Raw genomic sequence first — 19,325 nt, forward strand, 5'->3', positions numbered from 1 at the left:
GCTAGCGTAGAGGAGAGTTCGGCTCAACCGAGCATTCTCTGTACAATGCTTTCAGAACTGTGAAGGTGCTGTTCTAGCTCTCCTTGCCCTTTCTTTACATCCACTCATCCACCTTCCCCACCCTCTGCCTCTCCCTTTCCAAATACTTCATTCTCTCTACTGTACCAGGCCTACATTTAGATGCTGGGGATGTAGCCAAACACTACCTCATGAACACAGCAAATTTTTGGAGCAAAAGAAAAGGTAAGCCCTTTCTATGCTAAATTGCTAAAGACAGATTGTATTCTGAAAAGTAAAAGCCCTCTCCTCACTTGCCCAAATTGCTTTTCAGTGGTTGCTTGCTTAAGGTTGCCCTTCATTCTAGAGTGTCTTTGCCCACAAAACATTTTCTGAGAAATGAGAAACCAGTTCACTGGGCCTGTGCTTTTCTACTACCCTATGTTGTGTAATACAGTAAGATTAACAATTCTAGCATTTGACACGCTAGGAAGATTGTACTTTACAGTCAAGAGAAAGGGAGCAGTTTTTCCCATTTTATCCTTAACTCAGAAGCTCCTGGGAACTAAAAAAAAACAAGTTGTGAGCTTTTCCCAAGTTTCTCTGGTAAGACATCCTTGGTTACCTCTCATTACGCCTTTTCAATAATCCAGAGATGGCAAGAGGGAGGTCTTTGTCCTACCCATGGGTCTTAGGCATAATAGTGTATCATAAAAACCTCTAAGCTCATTACGGGGAGTGAAAGCTTTTAATTCCTTGATACAACCCACGCTGTTTACGCCTGTACTTCATCTTTTCTGTCTGAATGAATTAGGTCAAATCCAACTCAAACTGAAAGCAGCCAGGTTTGGGGACTTGGAAACTAATCTCAATTGCATTTCTAGGTTATGTTGCAGGACTAGACAACTCAGAAAAATTAGGATTACTTTTGTAAAACTGGTTCTGTTTTTGTGTTTGGTATGAGACCTATCTGGACACAATCTGCCCCGAACCTCAGCAGATCTTGCTCATTTTCCCTGAGTCCCAGATACACAGGTCCCCTGTGCCTTAAATGATGTGAATTTGTAACTGCAAATGATGTTAACGTTTGGCAACAAGAGACAAGTGTTCAAATGCTCATTCTCATACAGTAAGCCTAAGTAATTCAGTTTTTCCTAGAAACTTAAAAAGATGCTTCATTTTCCTAGAAGCACCATCTAGTGGCCAAAGCTCAAAACATTAATATGGAGCATAGATAGGAGACCTCCTCTTATTAACAACTTAAAGGCTAATTTCTAGAATTTTGGAGGCTTCAGAATTAACAATTGTTAGACAACACTTCACATTAGCAAATATAAAGGGGTAAAAATTCTTAGCTATGTGGCATTAGACAATTCTCTAACCGTCAACTTGCTAATGCACACCAGGGATACGATCTTTCAGGATGGTGGTGAGAGCAGATGGCACAGTATCTTCCTTCCCTTTCCAGCTGAAAATGTACAAACTACCTTAAGGATGACGATAAGCTCTTCACCCTGTTGGCCAAGAGTCAGCAGCTTAATCACATCATTAAGTGAAAGGCCACTGTAGTGCTCTGGGCAGTAATGCTCAAGCATGACTGACTTTATTTCAGGAACTCCAGAATCTGAGTAAATTAGGAAGCTTGAAAATCCAGGTATGTAGAGTACAGAGGACACACATACATGTTGTTTCTAACAAACAGGAGAAAAGAAATGCTGCTACTTAGGGAGCAGACACCAATGTCTTAATTCCCTCAACGGCGGAAATGTTAAGCTCAGTCTCATCAGCTGGGCTGAGTGAAGAGCTAAGCTCTAGCTGGCTTCCTTCAAGCCAAAGGCTGTGTCAGGAACATTTCCAACAAATCGGTTTTATTTTTATTGGCATTTGGGAGCACTCAGTCCTTCCCTCCCCCCACACACTAATAAATCATCTGTAGAAAAGATACTCAGTTCTCCACAGGTAACTTTGAATGAAAAATATTTAGCTGCTTCACTAAAGTTCATCTTCAAGAGTCAGAGGATGCACTTTTTCTGTTCAAATGGAAGATCAGAGAATAATTTATGCCCAATCATCAAGTTTATTCCCTTGCCTTTGTGGAGAGGCTTCATGGAATGAAAGGCTAAGCATCAGGAGACACCAGACAATTACCCATAAAGTTCGTTTCCAAATCTTGGAACAGTTTGTGATGTGATGCGAAGACTGGCATGCTCTCACAAACTGTTCCACCAGATGAAAAGTTACGATTTAGAAGGTGAGAAAAGGACACACAAGAAAAACTCTTACGTCAAAACCTACATTCCTCAGTCACACTTAAATCCCCTTTTCATGTTTTATTTTCTTTGGGCATATATTTGGGATTTTTATCATTTCTGTAGTTGAAATACCAGTGTCTAGCAATCAGGAATTTGTGCCACTTTGCAAGCAGAAAAAAGTTAAAGATAACAAAGGTTAAGGACAACTTTTATTGCTACCAGAGGCTTTTATCATCAGTACATGGTTCTGACTGCAATACCTTCTTCAGACTGCACAGGGAGCTCAGGATCCAGAAGTCATTAAAAGAAATACAGGTAGGGTGAATAACTTTCATCAAGAAAATACTAATAGCTTAACATAAATCTAGGGTACTGAATTCAGTTATTACACGTTACAGACCCCAATCATAGAGCTGCCCCAACATCTAGACAGTCTCTCCTACTGATTATAAATGAGTGAAAACTGATCAGTTACCAAAAACAAAACAAAAAAACCAAAACCTTAGTTGTTACATGTTTCTTTGGTGAGCACCTGGATATATTTATCACAAATTCTTTTATACAAAAGTCAAAAATGCTTTCAACAAATCTAAGAGTGTCCTAATTACACGCCACTTTCAAGTTCCAATTTAAGATAAACAAAAATGAAAACAATAATTTTGTTTCCAACCTCCAAGAACTGAAATGAGACAAACACAAAATCAATGTGGTAATGCCAGTCCTTTTTCTATTACCACCTCTCATTCATATGGGGCAATTCTGAAGTACCCTTTTCGGATTAATTTGAATCCTGGATTAAACATGGCTGTCACACAAATAATTTATTCACTAAATCGCTAAAAAATGATTTTGAGGGTTTCCTAATCAGTGGAAGTCAGGCTATAGATCCACATGCATAAAGTTCATTAAGTATTCAATAAAGAAGCAAGCAAAAATGAGGAAAATTAAATCAGGATGCTGAAGACAGGGTGTGTGCCAGTTAAATTTTGGAACTTTAAAAAAAACACTGAATATGAATCTGAGATGGGTCAATCTCCATTACATTTTAGCAGAGAAAAGGATGGAACTGACGAACACTACAAGATTTTTTTTTACTTTAAAAAAATTTTGGATCTTTTGAATTTCACACTTTTGGTCTTTAAATGCTTAAATAATGTTGATTAGAATTTGCCACACAAGTAAACGGGCTTTTTCTCTGGCTCACTTCAAATTGGCCTGCTAAGGTATACACCTGTATATAGCCTTTCCTGGTTTTCCCATGTTCCCATTCCCAGAGTAGTCTACCTTAGTTTGCACTGGAAGCTACATGACAGAAACTGGCTGCAAAGGTGGACAAGGGGAAGCATGTCCCTCTTGCCTTGATAAATCAGTGCCACATACAGAACCCACATTTTCCGAAGCATTATCTTCATTATAGAGCCGTTTGAGTCCATCATAGAAGTCATCCACTTCCATCTCCTCTACTTTGCGTTTAGCAGAGGTATGCTTGCACCCACGGGCAGCTGGGGGCTGATGGCAGAAGGCTGCCGCACCTCTGACTGGCACTTCCGGTTTGCTGTTGTCCTTGGAGAAATCTAAATCTGGGCCTGCGACAGAGGAGGGATGTAATCTGAACACTCCTTTGTCACAGGTCACCAGGGTGTGCTTGAGGGGACGGTAGACGTAAACGGAATTTAGAGGCAGGGAAGACTGCAGAGAAGAAAGGTGATGCACCACAAGCTCCCGACAGTGGATCAGTTGGGAGCTCTCCATCTGGGCCCGGAGGAAAAAAACCAGAGTCGATCATTTAATTAATACAGACTACTCTCATTTCACTGGCCACTTTCCCTCCCTGTGCCCTCTGTCCTCCCCAGCTTTCTTTTCTCTCCCCACACCGTCTACCTGAAATTCATCGATCCCTCCAGCCTACCCATCATCTTCTTAGGAAATGTGTCCAAATCTGTACTTCTAATGTCAGACTCTTTGGAACTTAAATTCTGTATTTGCAAATATATGCTGAACATCTTCATGAAAACAAACTATTCTCTTTTGTTCACTGTATATATCCAACATCTACTTTTGTTCAGTCTGTTCCCTCTGTCTAGAAGACCCTTCAAAGACCCTTCACCCCACCCTCTTTGCCTCTTCTATTCTCTTCACGAAGACACAGGACAGATAAACACAAAATTCATTAAGAATTTAGGGAGAAAACCAGAGGCATGAAAAAATTTAAGGGATGGGGACAATGATTTGGCTAAGAATTTAAAACAATTTATTTTGTTTTTAAAATAGCAAATGAGAACTTTTGAGAAATAATATTTTTGTAGAAATTAGCAAGCTTGATAACATTAACAAGAAATGTTTTTGTTTAATTTGGAGGTTTCACTAATTCCTTCTTATCCTTCAGGATAGTTCAGGTATTCTCTCTGAAGCCACCCCTGACTCTCCCTGGCCCCCACACCCAAATTCCAGGGTCATCTGTTTCTGGTCAACCTGGTCAACCTGTCATCATACACCACATTGTATTAAAATAATCTACTTAACCATTTAGCTTTTCCTTTATAGACTATAAGCCCCCAAAAGGCAGGCATTGTATCGTATTCATCTTTATTCCGTAAGTTTCTTTTCTAGCACAACGACTACACATGAAAGGCTTTTAAAATCCTCCCTGTGGACAATCAGTCTCTCTGTCCTACTTTCCCTAGCAACATACATTTCTCCCCTATTCAAATATTTTAGCTGCACCCCAGTGCCTACCAGAAATAAGCTAACCTCCTTAGCTTGGTATAAGGCTCTTCACAATCTAACCCCAACCTTTTTCAGCCTTATTTCCTGGCATATCCCAAACTGTGCTCTCCATTCCCTTTCTTACTCTATCCCTGCTCATCCTATTTCTACCTGTTGAAATTATATAACCTATTCCGGCCAGGTCTGGCTAAATGCCGCCATCTCCAGGAAGCCCACTTAGACTATTAACTATCAGGGATGACTTTCCAGTCTTGTGTATTTTATAAGTATTTTTAGACATTTCTTAACCACATCTTATTCATACCCATACAACCTACAGTACACAACATGACTGTCTGCAATACCACAGAGAAGATAAAGGAAAATAGCATGATCTGCAAGAACAACGAACACATCCGGTCACAAGACTGTTTTTATCTCTAAAAATATTCATTACTTGTTACCCAGGAAAGTATCAATGGAAAGAAGAATGAAAGGCAGATGTTATCATCACAGTACAAATGTTAAAATGCCTAAAATTGTCAGAAACAATACACAAAAATGAAATGACCATTTTTAATTTCTACCATTTGGTTCACTAATTTTTTTCCTTGTTTGAAAGACACTAGGTAACACCCTAAGGGTAAAATACTACTAGCTAGTCTTAGAATTTCTTTTCTTCCCTTAAAAGAATTCATAATACTTAAAGATAGTCCCCAACTATTAAGCTTACAACTGTAGGCGAGGGCTTATCATGTCCCAGGGATGCAGAACAAGCTGAGCCATGCTAAAAACAAGGAAACAAAAAACACAGAAGAGGGACAGGGCTTTAAAGCTCTTTCAGGAGATAGGTACCCTTGTCAATACTTCAAGAAGCTTGTAAAAGGTCAGAGAAGTGAAAGACCGAAATTGGGAAGCGAAAAAAAGGCTAGAGTATAAAAATTATTTCTGAAAAGTACCTACTCTAACAAACTGTTCCTTAGCAAATGACTAATACTTGGGGGCCTAGAAAAGTAAAATATTAGAATATTGTGATATTCTAATGCCTTGGTCACTGGGCATAATGCCACAGCAGAATTCTACAAAGTCGAGTTCACACAGATGGTGCTGGTTTGAAAAAAGACATACATTTCAAGTAAAAGGAAGACTATGCCACTATAATCTTTCTCTGTGCAAAAAGTTAACAGGAAGTTATACAGCTGATCCTAACAACACGGGGCATTTAGGGGTGCCAACTCCCACAGTCGGAAATCTGCATCTCATTTTCAACTCCCCAAAAACTTCATTAATAACCAGTAACAGTCAATTAACACATATTTTGTATGTTGTATGTATTATATACTTACAATAAAGCTAGAGAAAAGAAAATGTTATTAAGGAAACCATAAGGAAGAGAAAACACATTTGCAGTCGTGTACTGCGGTGCAGTTCAAACCCGTGCTGTTGAAGAGTCAACTCTAGTTTAGAAAATGACAGGGCAAGAAAGACATTATCAAACCAACACCATCTATATGAACTCTATTTCCATCCAACTAAGTCTTTGGTCCAAAATAACACATCAAAAGAAATTCCTTCTAATCTACTACCTGAATTTGTTCTAAGTAAACAAATCGAGTGTGACCCTTGTTGAGATCCAGTGGAGGAAACAGAACAAGCACCTCAACTGGAATTACTACAACTTCAGACACCAGACAAAAGTCCTCTAACGAAACTGTTATCAAAAGATTTAAAACGAACTCATTCTAATTGCGGGATGTTCAGAGGACATTTATTGTTACTTTTTATGACTATCTTCTCAAATTTCAAATAATGGTTACCATTATTGGTTTAGAAAAACAAACACCACTGTAATGCAGCTCACCAAGGAAGGCGGAACAGGAAGCACGGGAAGTCTGCAGGGCAGACATGCAGATGGGTTACTGATGAAGGGGGCACAGGAGAGGACATACATGACAGGTTCAGATGGCCCCAGGTAAGGCAAGCAGCACGAAGCACTGAAAATACCTGCTGCAGCAGTCTGACCTGAGGCACCCTCAAGAACTGGGAGACCCTGGTGGGGAAGGCCTGCTTCTCTAAGTCTCCACTCTAGTTTTAAACTACACCACGGCCAAGAACATCTGCTCTGACGACTGTCTAGCTAGGGACTAGGGAAATGACCACACTCAGTCAGTAGAGTTAATATCCTGAGATTCTCAAGGTGGGTCACATTAGTCAGAAAGAGAAAGATGTGAGTATAGCTACAGATGTCAAGCAAGGAAAGAAGGGATAAGAGAAAGAGGGGAGCCATTCCAGAAAGGTGACCAACAGTTAGCATGGGAGCTAAGAGAACAGGGGTAGGCGACTAGGAGGAAGGCTTGCCTTTCAAACCAGGAACCCTCGCTGTACTTGGTCTGCAGTCCCGAGCGAACAAAGGCAGAGCCAGTGAGAGCGGCCCCCTTACAACATGGCACGTCTCTGATGGACACTGGTAGTCCTCTCAAACAAGGACACGGGCAAACATGGCAGAAGTTAATTCTGGCATGATCTCACCAATACGTTGCAAAAATTTCCTGTACTAGAACCGAGAATCCAGGAGGAATATTTGATGGCCTTATTACACATCTAACTACAAGATATTAGACCTGGTATTCCCACCTAAACACAGGTGAACTTACAGCAGAGACATCACTGAGCCTTAAAGACTCAGGATCCATCAGGTTTGGGCCACATATATTGGCTATCAGTCCCAGTTGGTTTTAGAGAACTGTTAAGACCAAGTCCCAAAGTCTGTGGTGTTGTTTTTAACTCTCTTCTCCATTATAATTAGAATACCATATGGGGCAGAGGCCTTTTTTCATTTTTTACAATCACTGTACTCACCAGTGCCTAGATCATAGATTTTTCAATAAATGTTTGTGGACCATAACTATTCGTATAAGAGAACTGAACACTGGTTTCCAAACTACGTCCAAACAGCTTGCAAAAGGGAAGAGGCCATGTGGATTAAGACTGCACCCAACAGGTCTCTGCCCCAAATACATATTAGAAAGTATTACTTTTCTAACTTTATATTCTGGGATTGTGTGTGTACAAGATTTTGCTGGAGTCAAGGGAAGGATTCTAGTTCTAAAAGAAACTCTGAAAACCACCAAACTAAATCTTTAAGGTGTATATGGGAAAGCACTGGTTCTCTACTAAGCAGTCCTGGTTGTCTCTGATAAAGTCCCAAGTCCCCTGAACTGCAGGTTTAAAATAAAGGAGTTGAATGAAATGATTTCTAAGAAGATTCCTTCAAATTCTAAGTCTGTAATAGTCCTTCAATAAGAAGGGAACAAATTTCAATGAACATTCTTCTTACAGCACCAAAACACCAGAAGACTCATGAAAGAGAATAAGCATATCCTCTAGTATTTTTTTAGTGGAGAACAAGCTCTCAAAGCTACAGAATACAAATTCTATTTACAACAGTCTTATTATTTATGCTTCAAAGTCTGTCCTTTCTTTGTGACAGTAACACTTCATATAGCAAATTTTCTCTGTACTGGCTTTGGGAATAGGCACAGAGACCAAGTCAGAGCATTTAAACATGTCCGTTGTTCCAATAAAAAAAATGGAAAACGAAATGCAGAGGTTTTCTATTAATATCCATATTCTCCCACTTCACAGTCTAATGTAAATGATTAACATTCAATTTCACTTAACAACACTGTAGGTAGGAAAGTAAATTTCCTGTGCCACACTATTGTTATATGGTGGTTTATGATAATTTCTAAAAATCCTCACTAAACAGCAACTATCTCCTAGAATTATTTCCACTATAGCATTTATTTCAATGGAAATACTTCTCAATTATAACAATCTAAGATATGCTATTAAAAGAAAATGTCTCCCTTGTAAAGGAGAAACAGCCTGTGTTACCACCAACATCCTATGCCTGTCCCGGGGATGTAGAGCAAGCCGAGCCACGCTAAAACCAGTGGAACAAAGAACACAGAAGAGGAATGGGCCTCTAGCTAATATATTGCTCTGATCATCAACGTTTTTATGAAAAGACCCTCAATCCTTCTCACAGACTAGGGTCTGAAATTCTCAGAGCTGAGAGGCAGTACTGAGGTACTTACATGTCTGCTAACTTTTACAGTTCATATCTATGACATATCTTATAACACACCAAATTCAAGTATTGTTCTGTTTTATAGTATTCTAAGTTTTATAAGTTCGATAACTGCAGCTCTTTTTTATTATAAGATGTAATTACTTAAGCTCAGAATTTAAATCTTTTCTCTAAATAAAATCCGATAACATAAATCAGAATAACTTCATCAAATAAGAACAAACAGGGACATATAAAGGGAAAGTAGATCTGTAAGTCTTTTATGGACTCATTTGGCAGAAGGGTATGGTCTGCAGCAGATGTAAACTTTTAAATTCTATTTGGTGACATGAATAGAACCAATAAGCTTATCCAAAGTAGTTGCTAACATATAGCACCTTTACTAACTTTCCATTTGAATGAGAATTTTCTCCATTCAAACTCCTGCATTTTATATAGATAATGGATAAAAAATTTAACTGGCCTATAACATTTTATGCCAATTTGCAGAGAGAAGTGATGGAAAAATCTTAGGCAATAATAGGAACTACCAGGACAAAACCTCTTTCAGAAAGATGGCTTCTACTTGCCAAAGTCTAGTACAAATACTTCACTTTCTAGCCAACAAATTATCTGCTTGTCTAAAAAGCAAATTCTTGCCATTTGTTTTTAATTTATCTTTTACAAAATAAGTAGAAATATAGAAAGAAGTACTATGATGAAACCTACAAATGTAGCTAGGAAGGTTCTAAATACAAAACAAAAGGACAATGTATTATAGAGAATCTTACTAATTTTTCAAGATTCTTAAAAAAAAGATTTTAAGTAACCTAGAAGAAGGGTTGAAAAGAAGCAAGAAAATACTATCTAAGCTTTATAAGAGAAAAAAGTTCACCTAGCTCATAAGTTTAAAGTGTATATTACTTTACTCTTATCTCCTCTTCAAAGTGGTTTGCCATTACAAGATTAGACTGTCTCTCAGTTTTATAATCATTTACGTATCCCAGTAAGAGATGAACTTAAAATGGACACTTACTTTGACTGACACCTACCTGTGCTTTCTGAAGCAGTTCAATTGTAAGAGGAAGCCAATCAGGAATAAGTTTCTCCATTTCCAAACTAACCATGGCCAGAGCAAGCATGGATCCTTTGAATTGTAGAAGTTGGTTGCAGGCCATACAGTGAAGGAGTTGCTTGGTAAGGACTGCCAAATGTTGAGAGGGGCTCAGTTTGGGCAAACTGAAAAGTAACTGAGGCCTAGTTGACACTGCAATGGCATGGAACTGAAAAAAACCACAAGAACATCATACTAGTTTTACGTAAAGTTTTAGGTAAATTATATACAGAAATTGATGTGACCTCAGGTATTACTCAATTTCTTAAGTTTGTAATTTTAGCTTCATGAAATCTGACATAGGATAATATCCTAATTTCTAATTTTTCTTTTTCTAAAAGTCACAACAAATGAGTGGGCACTCTACTTTCCTAAGTTACTAAGACTACATATTCCCATAGAAAACTAAGAAAACTAAGAGACATTAGGTGTATTTACAATGTGAAGAAAATCCAATGGTGTAGCTGTGTGAAGATCCCAATTCAACTTATCCAGTATAATCCTCTCCATCCTCAGAATTTCAGATGAAGAACATCCACAGAAACTGTCTCTTGCCAACACCTTCAGTACTGGAATTCTCTGTCCAAAACAAAGCGGAACGGGGCAGAGTGAAGAGGAGAGAACAAAAATAAACTAATTTTCAGTTTTTGTTCTGGTAAACAGAAAGCAAGTTAATAAATGGAGAGAAATTTTCAAGAAAGAGACATAACTAATTTTTAAAGGAGAATATTTACCTCATCCTCCTCAACAGTCTTGGCAGCTAGGAAAAAACAGCTGATTGCAATACAACTCAAGTATTTTGGATGGGCCTATAATTTTGAAGAGGGAAAAAAGCAACATCAGTGGTTTTTAGAAAGTTAAAAGAGTTTATTTTTAAAAACTAGATATGCACGTCAGACAAGTATGCACAAAATTCTAAGGAATAATTAATCTGATTCCCACCAATTGCTTTCTAAGACCAGGGCTAACTTTTAACTTCACAACCCTAGCCATAATTATATTTTATGAAAATACTAAGATATTATATAGTTAAAAGTTGAACCAATGCTAGTTAGCCAAAGTTAAATATCTATCTAGCAGAGAAGAATTTACTCTTAGAAGACAATTTACTTAATAAATAAAATTCCAAAAATTAAAAATCTATTTATACATGTGTGTATTTTGTAAGCTAGTTTTACTCTCTTTATCTGTCATATCAGTAATACTACCATACTAGATGTTAGGGGAATTAAAGAGAAAGAGGCAATATAAAATAAAAAAGACTATAAACCTATTCCAGATGCTTTAAAAAAACTATAGGGTGTTAGCGGGGGAGTAGAAATTTTCTAATTAAGTGTTCACAAAAACAAGTATATATTCAAGTTCCATGGTGAGAAAGAAAGGCTCTTAAATTCATCATCAATTAGTAGGAGGAAAAAACTTTCTAAACGGTTTGACATGCATAGGAAGGCTTGAATTTGCCTGTTTTCCTTATCTAAGATAAGGTAGGACTACTTTCTACCTCACTGTTAGAATAAGGGTTTGCCAAACCCAGCATCAGAATCCAGTTTTAAATAACCAGAACAATTAACTCCAATTACATTGAATGATACAGAGATAAGTTACATAACACGAAGAAAACCTGTTTTGATATTTATTTTATACTTAAATATTACATTCCTGTGAAATTAGGGAAACCTTCTGATGACCTGATGTGGCCTTGATTAAGTAACTTATTTAAAAAACACACCAGTGACCACTGCCTCAGTGTAAGTGGCATACTGTCTAGGAACCTTCTAGTCCTCTGCCTATATGAAAAATAAAAGCTGGTTCAATAATATCAATATTTGTATTTAATCATTAATATTAATCAGACATTATGATTTAGAAAGCACTTCCAAAAATACGATGTCTATCTATTATGTCTCAGAAGGGACACCACACAAGTGATATAGGAAGTGAAGGCATATCTTGTAGCTAAGACAGTTTTCCAGGATCCCTTATTTCCCCAAGTATACAACAGGTCAAATCCTTGAGGTAATCAGAGTTCACTACAAAGAAGAGCCCAACAGTTAACAACTGAAGGTAGGCACTGCAACTCCTAAATCAAGGGCACCAATCAATTTCATAGTAAAAATAATCCCAAGAGCAAGTATGATCTTTTTTTTTTTTTTCAACAAAGAGTAGTTCTAATTCCTGGATGTACACCAGAGTCATTTGTGCAGTTGTTTTTGCTTCTTTAAATACAGACATCCAGATCTTACCAACTAGGGATTCAGATTCAGTAGCTCTGGGACAGGGCTCAGGGTCCATACTTTTAAAGAGCTACATAGCACTTTCTTCTGCACAGCTAGGATTGAGGCTCTATTCACTGCTGCAGCCTTGTATGGTCTGCTTTAAGTACCTTTATTTAAACTTCGACTACATTTTAGGTTAATTGTTTCAATACAGATTAACCATCTAAGTAAGAGAATTTTAGGCTAGTAACATGACAGGACCCATTAAATAAGAAATATGAAAAAAATGGAATACTTGGCAATTCTCTAACTGATCCAGAAACTTCCCCAAATCTGCTTAAAATGTTTAATAATAAGGTAAGAATTTTTTCTATGACAGAAGCTACACTAAGGTCATTAATAGTTTGTGAAGAACATAAAAACCAAGAAAGGACACTAAGCTTAAACTCATCCTTCTCTGTGAAAAGGCGGTTAGCTAGAGTCGGAGGATGGGAGGGGGGGCCTTGATAGTGAAATAAAAGTAGATATGTCAGAGAACCTAAATTTCAGGCAATTAGTATCATTATAATTAAGGGTTCTTTAAGTCTCTTAAGAGTACAAGTGTGAAACATAAAAGATAACTGAGTGGCCATCCAAATTCTTCCACTCCATAATTCTTTGACTTCTATTTTTCATACTTAATAACAAAGAGTACAGTATCCTTAGCATTGAATTCACAGTTCCCCCAGCTTACATATTCCTAGGCATACAAATGACAACAAATGAATTGCTTTTCTACTTTTTCATGCCTTGCCATTAAATAAATGCTAACTTTCTGATTTAAATCCATTGAGGGCCTACTATGACCAATTTCACATAATATAACCAATGATATATTATACCAACAGAGACAATATAAAATTTATTCATGTATTTTTATACACTATCATTCAACAAAAATATACCAAACTTATTTTATGCTCAGTTCATCTTATTATATTCCAAATGCATGCCTCTGGAAAGTATTTATATATTTTCAAAACACAACACAGTATAGTCAATAACTAAGTAGTGACAGAAAAAAATGTGTAATAGGCTTATACTTTTCTAGTCTAGTTCACCAATAACATCTAGTACACCAACGTGTTAAAAGATGACGACACATTCTGCTGATGGTACACTGTTTGTATTAAAATCAGGAAATCAAAAACTTCATAGGTTAAGTATATATTATGAATACTGGTAGCAAAAATAAAATTACAGAATACAATTCAAAACATTTCTAAAAATTTACAGCAATAATGGAAAACATCATGCCTTCTTATAGGGACATAGATCATGTCCAAGAAGGTTGTTCACTCCTTGTCACTTTCTAGAATATTTACTAATTGCCCCTGGTTTAGTATATACACCATCAAACAAGAGGCTGTGTTTAAGTGTATCCTAAAATATTTACCTTTACAGTAGCTAAAAACCTGTCCAAAAGACTGCTAGCCAGAGCAAATGTTTCTGGGTAAAGGTTGAATTGGTACTTGAGTTTGGCCAGCCACTGAATCACTTCATCTCTCTGGGATGGAGAAACATTCTACAAGGGAACAATTAAAAGATAAAATAAAAATAAAAAAGAACAAGTGAGGTTCCAAGTTATCGAGAATGAATTCTCTCTTAAAAGACTAGCAAATGCTATGGAATACATTTATATGTTAAAAATGTTTTTAAGTTTACTCAAAATCTATCAAACTTAAGATGTACAAAGATAAAACATTATGTACTGGTCATAGCAATTTATCAACATCCAATATTCTCATTGTTTATTAAATAAAATCTTCACAGTGTCATCTCACCATATACCTATATTTTAATTAAACAAAGGTGTCCAGAGAATATAACACTTTAAAGGTTAGGTAACACTATTATCAACTGACAGTAGTTTTGGAATTAAGTTTCCCAGTTCTAGAGAATAAGAAAATATAGTGAATTTCTTTCTAAGGCAGCAAATAGCCATTAAACCATCTTAGGAAATGTAAATGGAATATGGTAATAGAATGACAGCCCATTAAAAACAAATCTAAAGTCAACAGGAATAAATTAAAGATATCAGGGACAATAGGTGAATTATACATTTAAAGATCATGGAAGAATACTGAAGGGGAAATTCACATGAACTAATTTACTAATGGAGAGATTATTATACAAACATATGACATTATTGCTTCCTACATATTATTTTAAACTGCTGAGTACAGGCTTAATTTTTAGAAGCTACACACTCTAATGCAATAATGACTTAGCTATCTTTACTCTTGAGTTTTGTAGGCACTATTAAAAAAAATACAAAATAAAAGAAACCTAATAATAATCTACTTATAATAAATGAAACAGATCCATGAGAACTACTTCAACCAGGTAAACACAATAGAGTAAAGAAATGACTCTGTGATTAGTGGAAAAAAGTATTTTCAATAAGTGAGGGTTCCAGACAAGTAAAGGTTTAATCCAAGCACTGCATCTTTGTAATTACAACCATTTTAGATGGAAATCCTTTAAAATATATTATTTATCTCATTCCTTAGAAAGTAGAGAGACCATAGCTTAAACCTCTTTCCTGATTACTCTAGGTCAATTTTATGAAATTAATTCCTATATCACAGAGAGATACATTAAGAGCCATGAAAGCAGGGTGGGCTGTATATCTTAATAATGTATCTCCTCAAACAGATATTTCAGTTGGAATTTCTTCTCTTCTTCCTCTTGGCTTTCTTTAGTGTTGTGAGAAATATGTGACTCAGTGCTCATTATAATCTCTGCCATGGCATTGGCAAGCTAATTTCTCATTTTGTTCCCAATTCCTGTGTCACTTTTCATTTTGGCACAACATAGTAAAGGGTTTCTTAGTGTTGGCCAAACCAACTAATCACACATTTTTACATCTAGCTAAACTCAGTTATAACTGGTATTTCAGAAGGTTAACTGCCATATATCCACCTTCTAGTCAATTCCTTTTGTCAAATAAAGACCGATCCTAGACTACTGCACAAGAAATACAGACAAGAAATTGAGATAAAAATGGTTTACAACCTCTCACATTTACATCTCACCACCAAGCTGGTGTTAAAACTATGAACAATCAAAACATTTAATTCAGTTCATATTAATAATATATTAATAACATATTAATAATATTCAGGGTGCCTCATACGATAGGTCCTGGGATAATGATGAATAAAAAAAAGCTCCCTGTTTAAACTTCTAAACTTAAAGTCTCATAGCGAGGCAATCAGAAAATGTCAATCAACTATGTTTAGTGTAAAAGAGAGGTATGCACAGGGTGCTAAGGGAATACACTGGAAGGGCACTTGGTCCCATATGGAAGTAGAATGAAAGCTTCTCATAGGAGATAGCAAGAAACTTGTTTCTTAAAAGGTAAAAATTGAGGAGAGGATATGATCATGTTAAAGACATGGAAAAGAGCTATGTTTTTTTAAGGCTGTGAACTTTTTTTTTTTAAAGATTTTATTTATTCATTTGAGACACAGAGATAGAGAGAGAGAGCATGAGTGGGGGCGAGACAGAGGGAGAGGGAGAGGGAGAGGGAGAAGCAGGCTCCCTGCCGAGCCAGGAGCCCGATGTGGGGCTCAATCCCAGGACCCTGGGATCAGGATCTGAGCCGAAGGCAGACGCTCAACCATCTGAGCCACCCAGGCACCTCAAGCCTGTGAACTTTAAAGCATAGGAATAATGTCAACCTGGAGGAAATAACTTATTGTCAAGCTCTTCTGACTTGCAAATAAAATCAAGGTGGGTGAAAAAGACTGCTAGAAATGGAATACTCTGAGAATCAGTGGTGTAATTCCATTGATCGAAAAAAAACATAGGCAGTTCACAAACTGAAGCTGTGGGCTTGACAAGTTCTGGGTGCACGGAGTAGCAAGGGAATATATGTCCTGCAGAGACTATTGTCCAACATGACAGAGGAAACTGGAGTTAGGCTATTAGAGCCAGGAGCTGAATTCTCTCTCTCACAAAAAGAGTCTGAAAAAGGTGGCAAAACATCATCTGGAGCTGTGGCTTCTCAAGAAAAGTGAGAGGAAGCAGACACAAACTGACAACTAGGCCTTGAGTCAAAGAGCTATTAGCATGGTCATTGGTTCAATAATAAATCATTTTCCATAGAGCCCTGAGCTGCTACCTTAAGATCTAGTTCTGGACTGGGGGCTCCTAAAGGTCCCTGGGAACAAAGTGAAGGCAGTCACAATATTTCTAAATGAAGAGAGTTAAGCATTCAAGAGAAACTAAATTCCTACCAAGACGAGCTTTTATCTAAAATGCCAAAACAAACAGAAAAGTAGTGTTAAAAGCCATCCATCCAAACAAATCAATGATAAGGAAATACGTTCACACAAAGAGAAGGCGACTGGGTGGCTCAGTCGGTTAAGCGTCTGCCTTCGGCCCAGGTCATGATCCCGGGGTCCTGGGATCGAGCCCCGCATTGGGCTCCCTGCTCAGCGGGAAGCCTGTTTCTCCCTCTCCCTCTGCCCCTCTGCCAGCTTGTGTGCTCTCTCTCAAACAAATACATAATCTTTAAAAAAAAAAAAAAAAAGTAATGTTAAGCCATCCATCCAAACAAATCAATGATAAGGAAATACATTCACACAAGGAGAAACAGATGGTGACAGAATCTGATGAAACTGGGGAGGCTTGAAGGAGGTGAAAAAACAATGATCCAGAGTAGTAATGAGGAACAAAAACACCATTAATTCTACCTTCAGCTCAGAGATCCATACAGTGGGGATGGAGGAGAAAAAGATCCCTAAATGACAAATTATATATAATGTGCCTATTTGGTGTCTGACATTAAACAAATGACAAACATATAATTGTAAGAAGTGCCACAAAAGTTGGACATAATGTGCTATAATAGTACGTAGCATAGGGAACACAGTTACATAGAGATTTCCATATCATGGTTATAACTAAATGAGCCAACTTTTAGAAAGCACATAGAATGCAAAAGGCACTCAAATACTAGTTTTGTTCTTTCCCACTTCTAAAAATGCCTGATGCTCTAATGATGCCAGAAAAAAACAAATTTACAAAATACTACATACAAATAATTATTTTAAACCAATTATAATACAACTAGTTATGAAAGAGATCACGACAAATCTTTGGACTTTATACCTTATATTGAAATATGGGAATAGGGTCAAGAAAGCATTCCTGCATGGCTAGTATTATCATCACTAGTCAAAACTAATAACAACAACAGCAGCAAGAAAAAAACCCCACAAAAGTTAATAATTTAAGACTCACTCTTAGGGAAGTCATACGAAGATCACTTTTTCAAATCAATTCAAACATGTACTAAACAGTAATTTTATCGGGATAGCATTACAAAAATGAAGTTCTGTGTCTAAGTGATCCAATTCAGAAGGAAGGACGGGAGCAAGAAAGGAAAGCAGAACTGCCTGCCCACCCTAGAAAGTACTTCCTGGGCAAGGGATCTGTTTTCTTTTACATGGATTCCTCAAATAGGGTTAAGCCAGGTCAGTAAGTTGAACAACTAACTAATCCTCAAGAGAATTTAGAATGGATTGATTCAATCTGGTAAAACACAGGGTTTTGTATTCCACATGCCACTATTCTGATCATTAAAATACAAATCCTCTCTAGCTTTAAACTCTAAAAGGCTCACCATTACCTAAAAGAGTAAGTACAAGCCCCCAGGTGTGGCGTACAAATCCGCATGACCTACCTCTCTAGCCTCACTCACCTTCCATCATTTTCTGCCTTAAAATTCATACTGTAAGAGCAGTACTTGTATTTATGGTGCTTCCTTGTTCCTGCTATGCTATTTTATTACATCACTTCTCTGTTCATACTGTTCCCTCTGGCCGGTACACACCCCCCCCTTTTACCTACCGTATTATTTATCCTTCAAGAGTTATTTCAATGGTCACTCCTCACCACACTTTTCCTAATAACTCTAGTTGGGCTAAGTACCTTCCTGTGCTCCCACAGCCTCTCTTGTCACACCTGTAAAGTTCAACATTTTAAAAAAATTACATTTCTGCTTTTGGCTGTGATAGAGTAGGTAGCAACCTACACTCCAGCTGAGAACCAGAAAAGCTATTAACCACAACCACCACCACCACTTGTTTTGAAGTCATCAAAACTGCTAGGACAACCAGGCTTTGCAGAACCAAGATTCTGGAAAAGAGGTACAAGTATCCCCCAATTTCAAAAGTACATGTTACGTCACTTAGCTTTTACTAAAAACCTACCTTAGTACCTGAAAAAGTCCAAAGATTTTCACTTTTACGAAAAAAGCCAAAAAGTAAAAATAGCATTCAGCATTCGTTTTGCAGCAAGCTGTTACAGAGACAGTGGCATACCCAGAGCAGCAAACTGGTACTACCCATCTCCTTCCCCCAAACCACAACCAGCACCTCAGCCATCAAGCTTTGAACTGTGTCTGTGAGCACCAGGGCTTTATCTTGATTTATTTTGCCCATGTGTTAGCAAGATGTGTCCTCAGATAGCAGAAAAGCCAAAGAGAGGGTCTGGGAACACTCAAAAAATTTCCCTTATAAATTAATGGTAACTGCTTCTTTGCTTTACACCATTTCAGCTTACCAAAGTTTTCACAGGAATGCTCTACTTTCCAATACTGGGGGAAACCTGTAATGAGGAGTCGTCAATATTCTGTAGTAGCTTTTCCTTCAGGGCATTTGCCCATCCTCTTGAGTATGGCAAGAGGCTGAGAGTAAGGGCAAAGAAACCTACAGAGCTGTGAGACTTTTATAGGGCTAGAGACAAAATTTGGAGACTTAAGGAGCCAAGTGGGGAAAGGAAGGGTCAGAGAACTGAATGTGACACTTGGCTGATTTTCCCCGTAATTTTGGAATGAAATTTTCTGAATGAAGTTCTGAAGGAGGGAAGGACAGGGATGTAAGAAGCTAAGCAAAAGCCTCTGAAAAGCAAGAAGG

At 37.4% G+C, this 19,325-nt stretch overlaps 2 protein-coding genes across 5 annotated transcripts in view; one reads left to right on the plus strand and one right to left on the minus strand.

Moving 5' to 3' along the window:
• Positions 1-19,325, plus strand: part of SEPTIN11 (septin 11) — a 138,936-nt gene that overhangs the window by 91,869 nt on the left and 27,742 nt on the right. The gene's annotated exons all lie outside the window — the stretch shown is intronic.
• CCNI (cyclin I) overlaps positions 2,441-19,325 on the minus strand; it is a 33,402-nt gene continuing 16,517 nt past the window's right edge. For all 4 annotated transcript variants that reach the window (XM_064584660.1, XM_045880946.3, XM_064584658.1 and 1 more), the window contains 5 exons: positions 13,793-13,921; positions 10,876-10,950; positions 10,580-10,720; positions 10,080-10,310; positions 2,441-4,001 (listed from right to left, as the gene is read on the minus strand). In XM_064584660.1, coding sequence (XP_064440730.1) covers positions 3,552-4,001; positions 10,080-10,310; positions 10,580-10,720; positions 10,876-10,950; positions 13,793-13,921 — 1,026 coding nt within the window. In that variant the 3' untranslated portion in view covers positions 2,441-3,551. The remainder of the gene's footprint in view (positions 4,002-10,079; positions 10,311-10,579; positions 10,721-10,875; positions 10,951-13,792; positions 13,922-19,325) is intronic.

Source organism: Mirounga angustirostris, unplaced genomic scaffold (assembly GCF_029215605.1).
Source record: "Mirounga angustirostris isolate CCGP_5_RB_7025 unplaced genomic scaffold, mMirAng1.0.hap1 SCAF_2, whole genome shotgun sequence".
Classification (NCBI taxonomy): Eukaryota; Metazoa; Chordata; class Mammalia; order Carnivora; family Phocidae; genus Mirounga; species Mirounga angustirostris.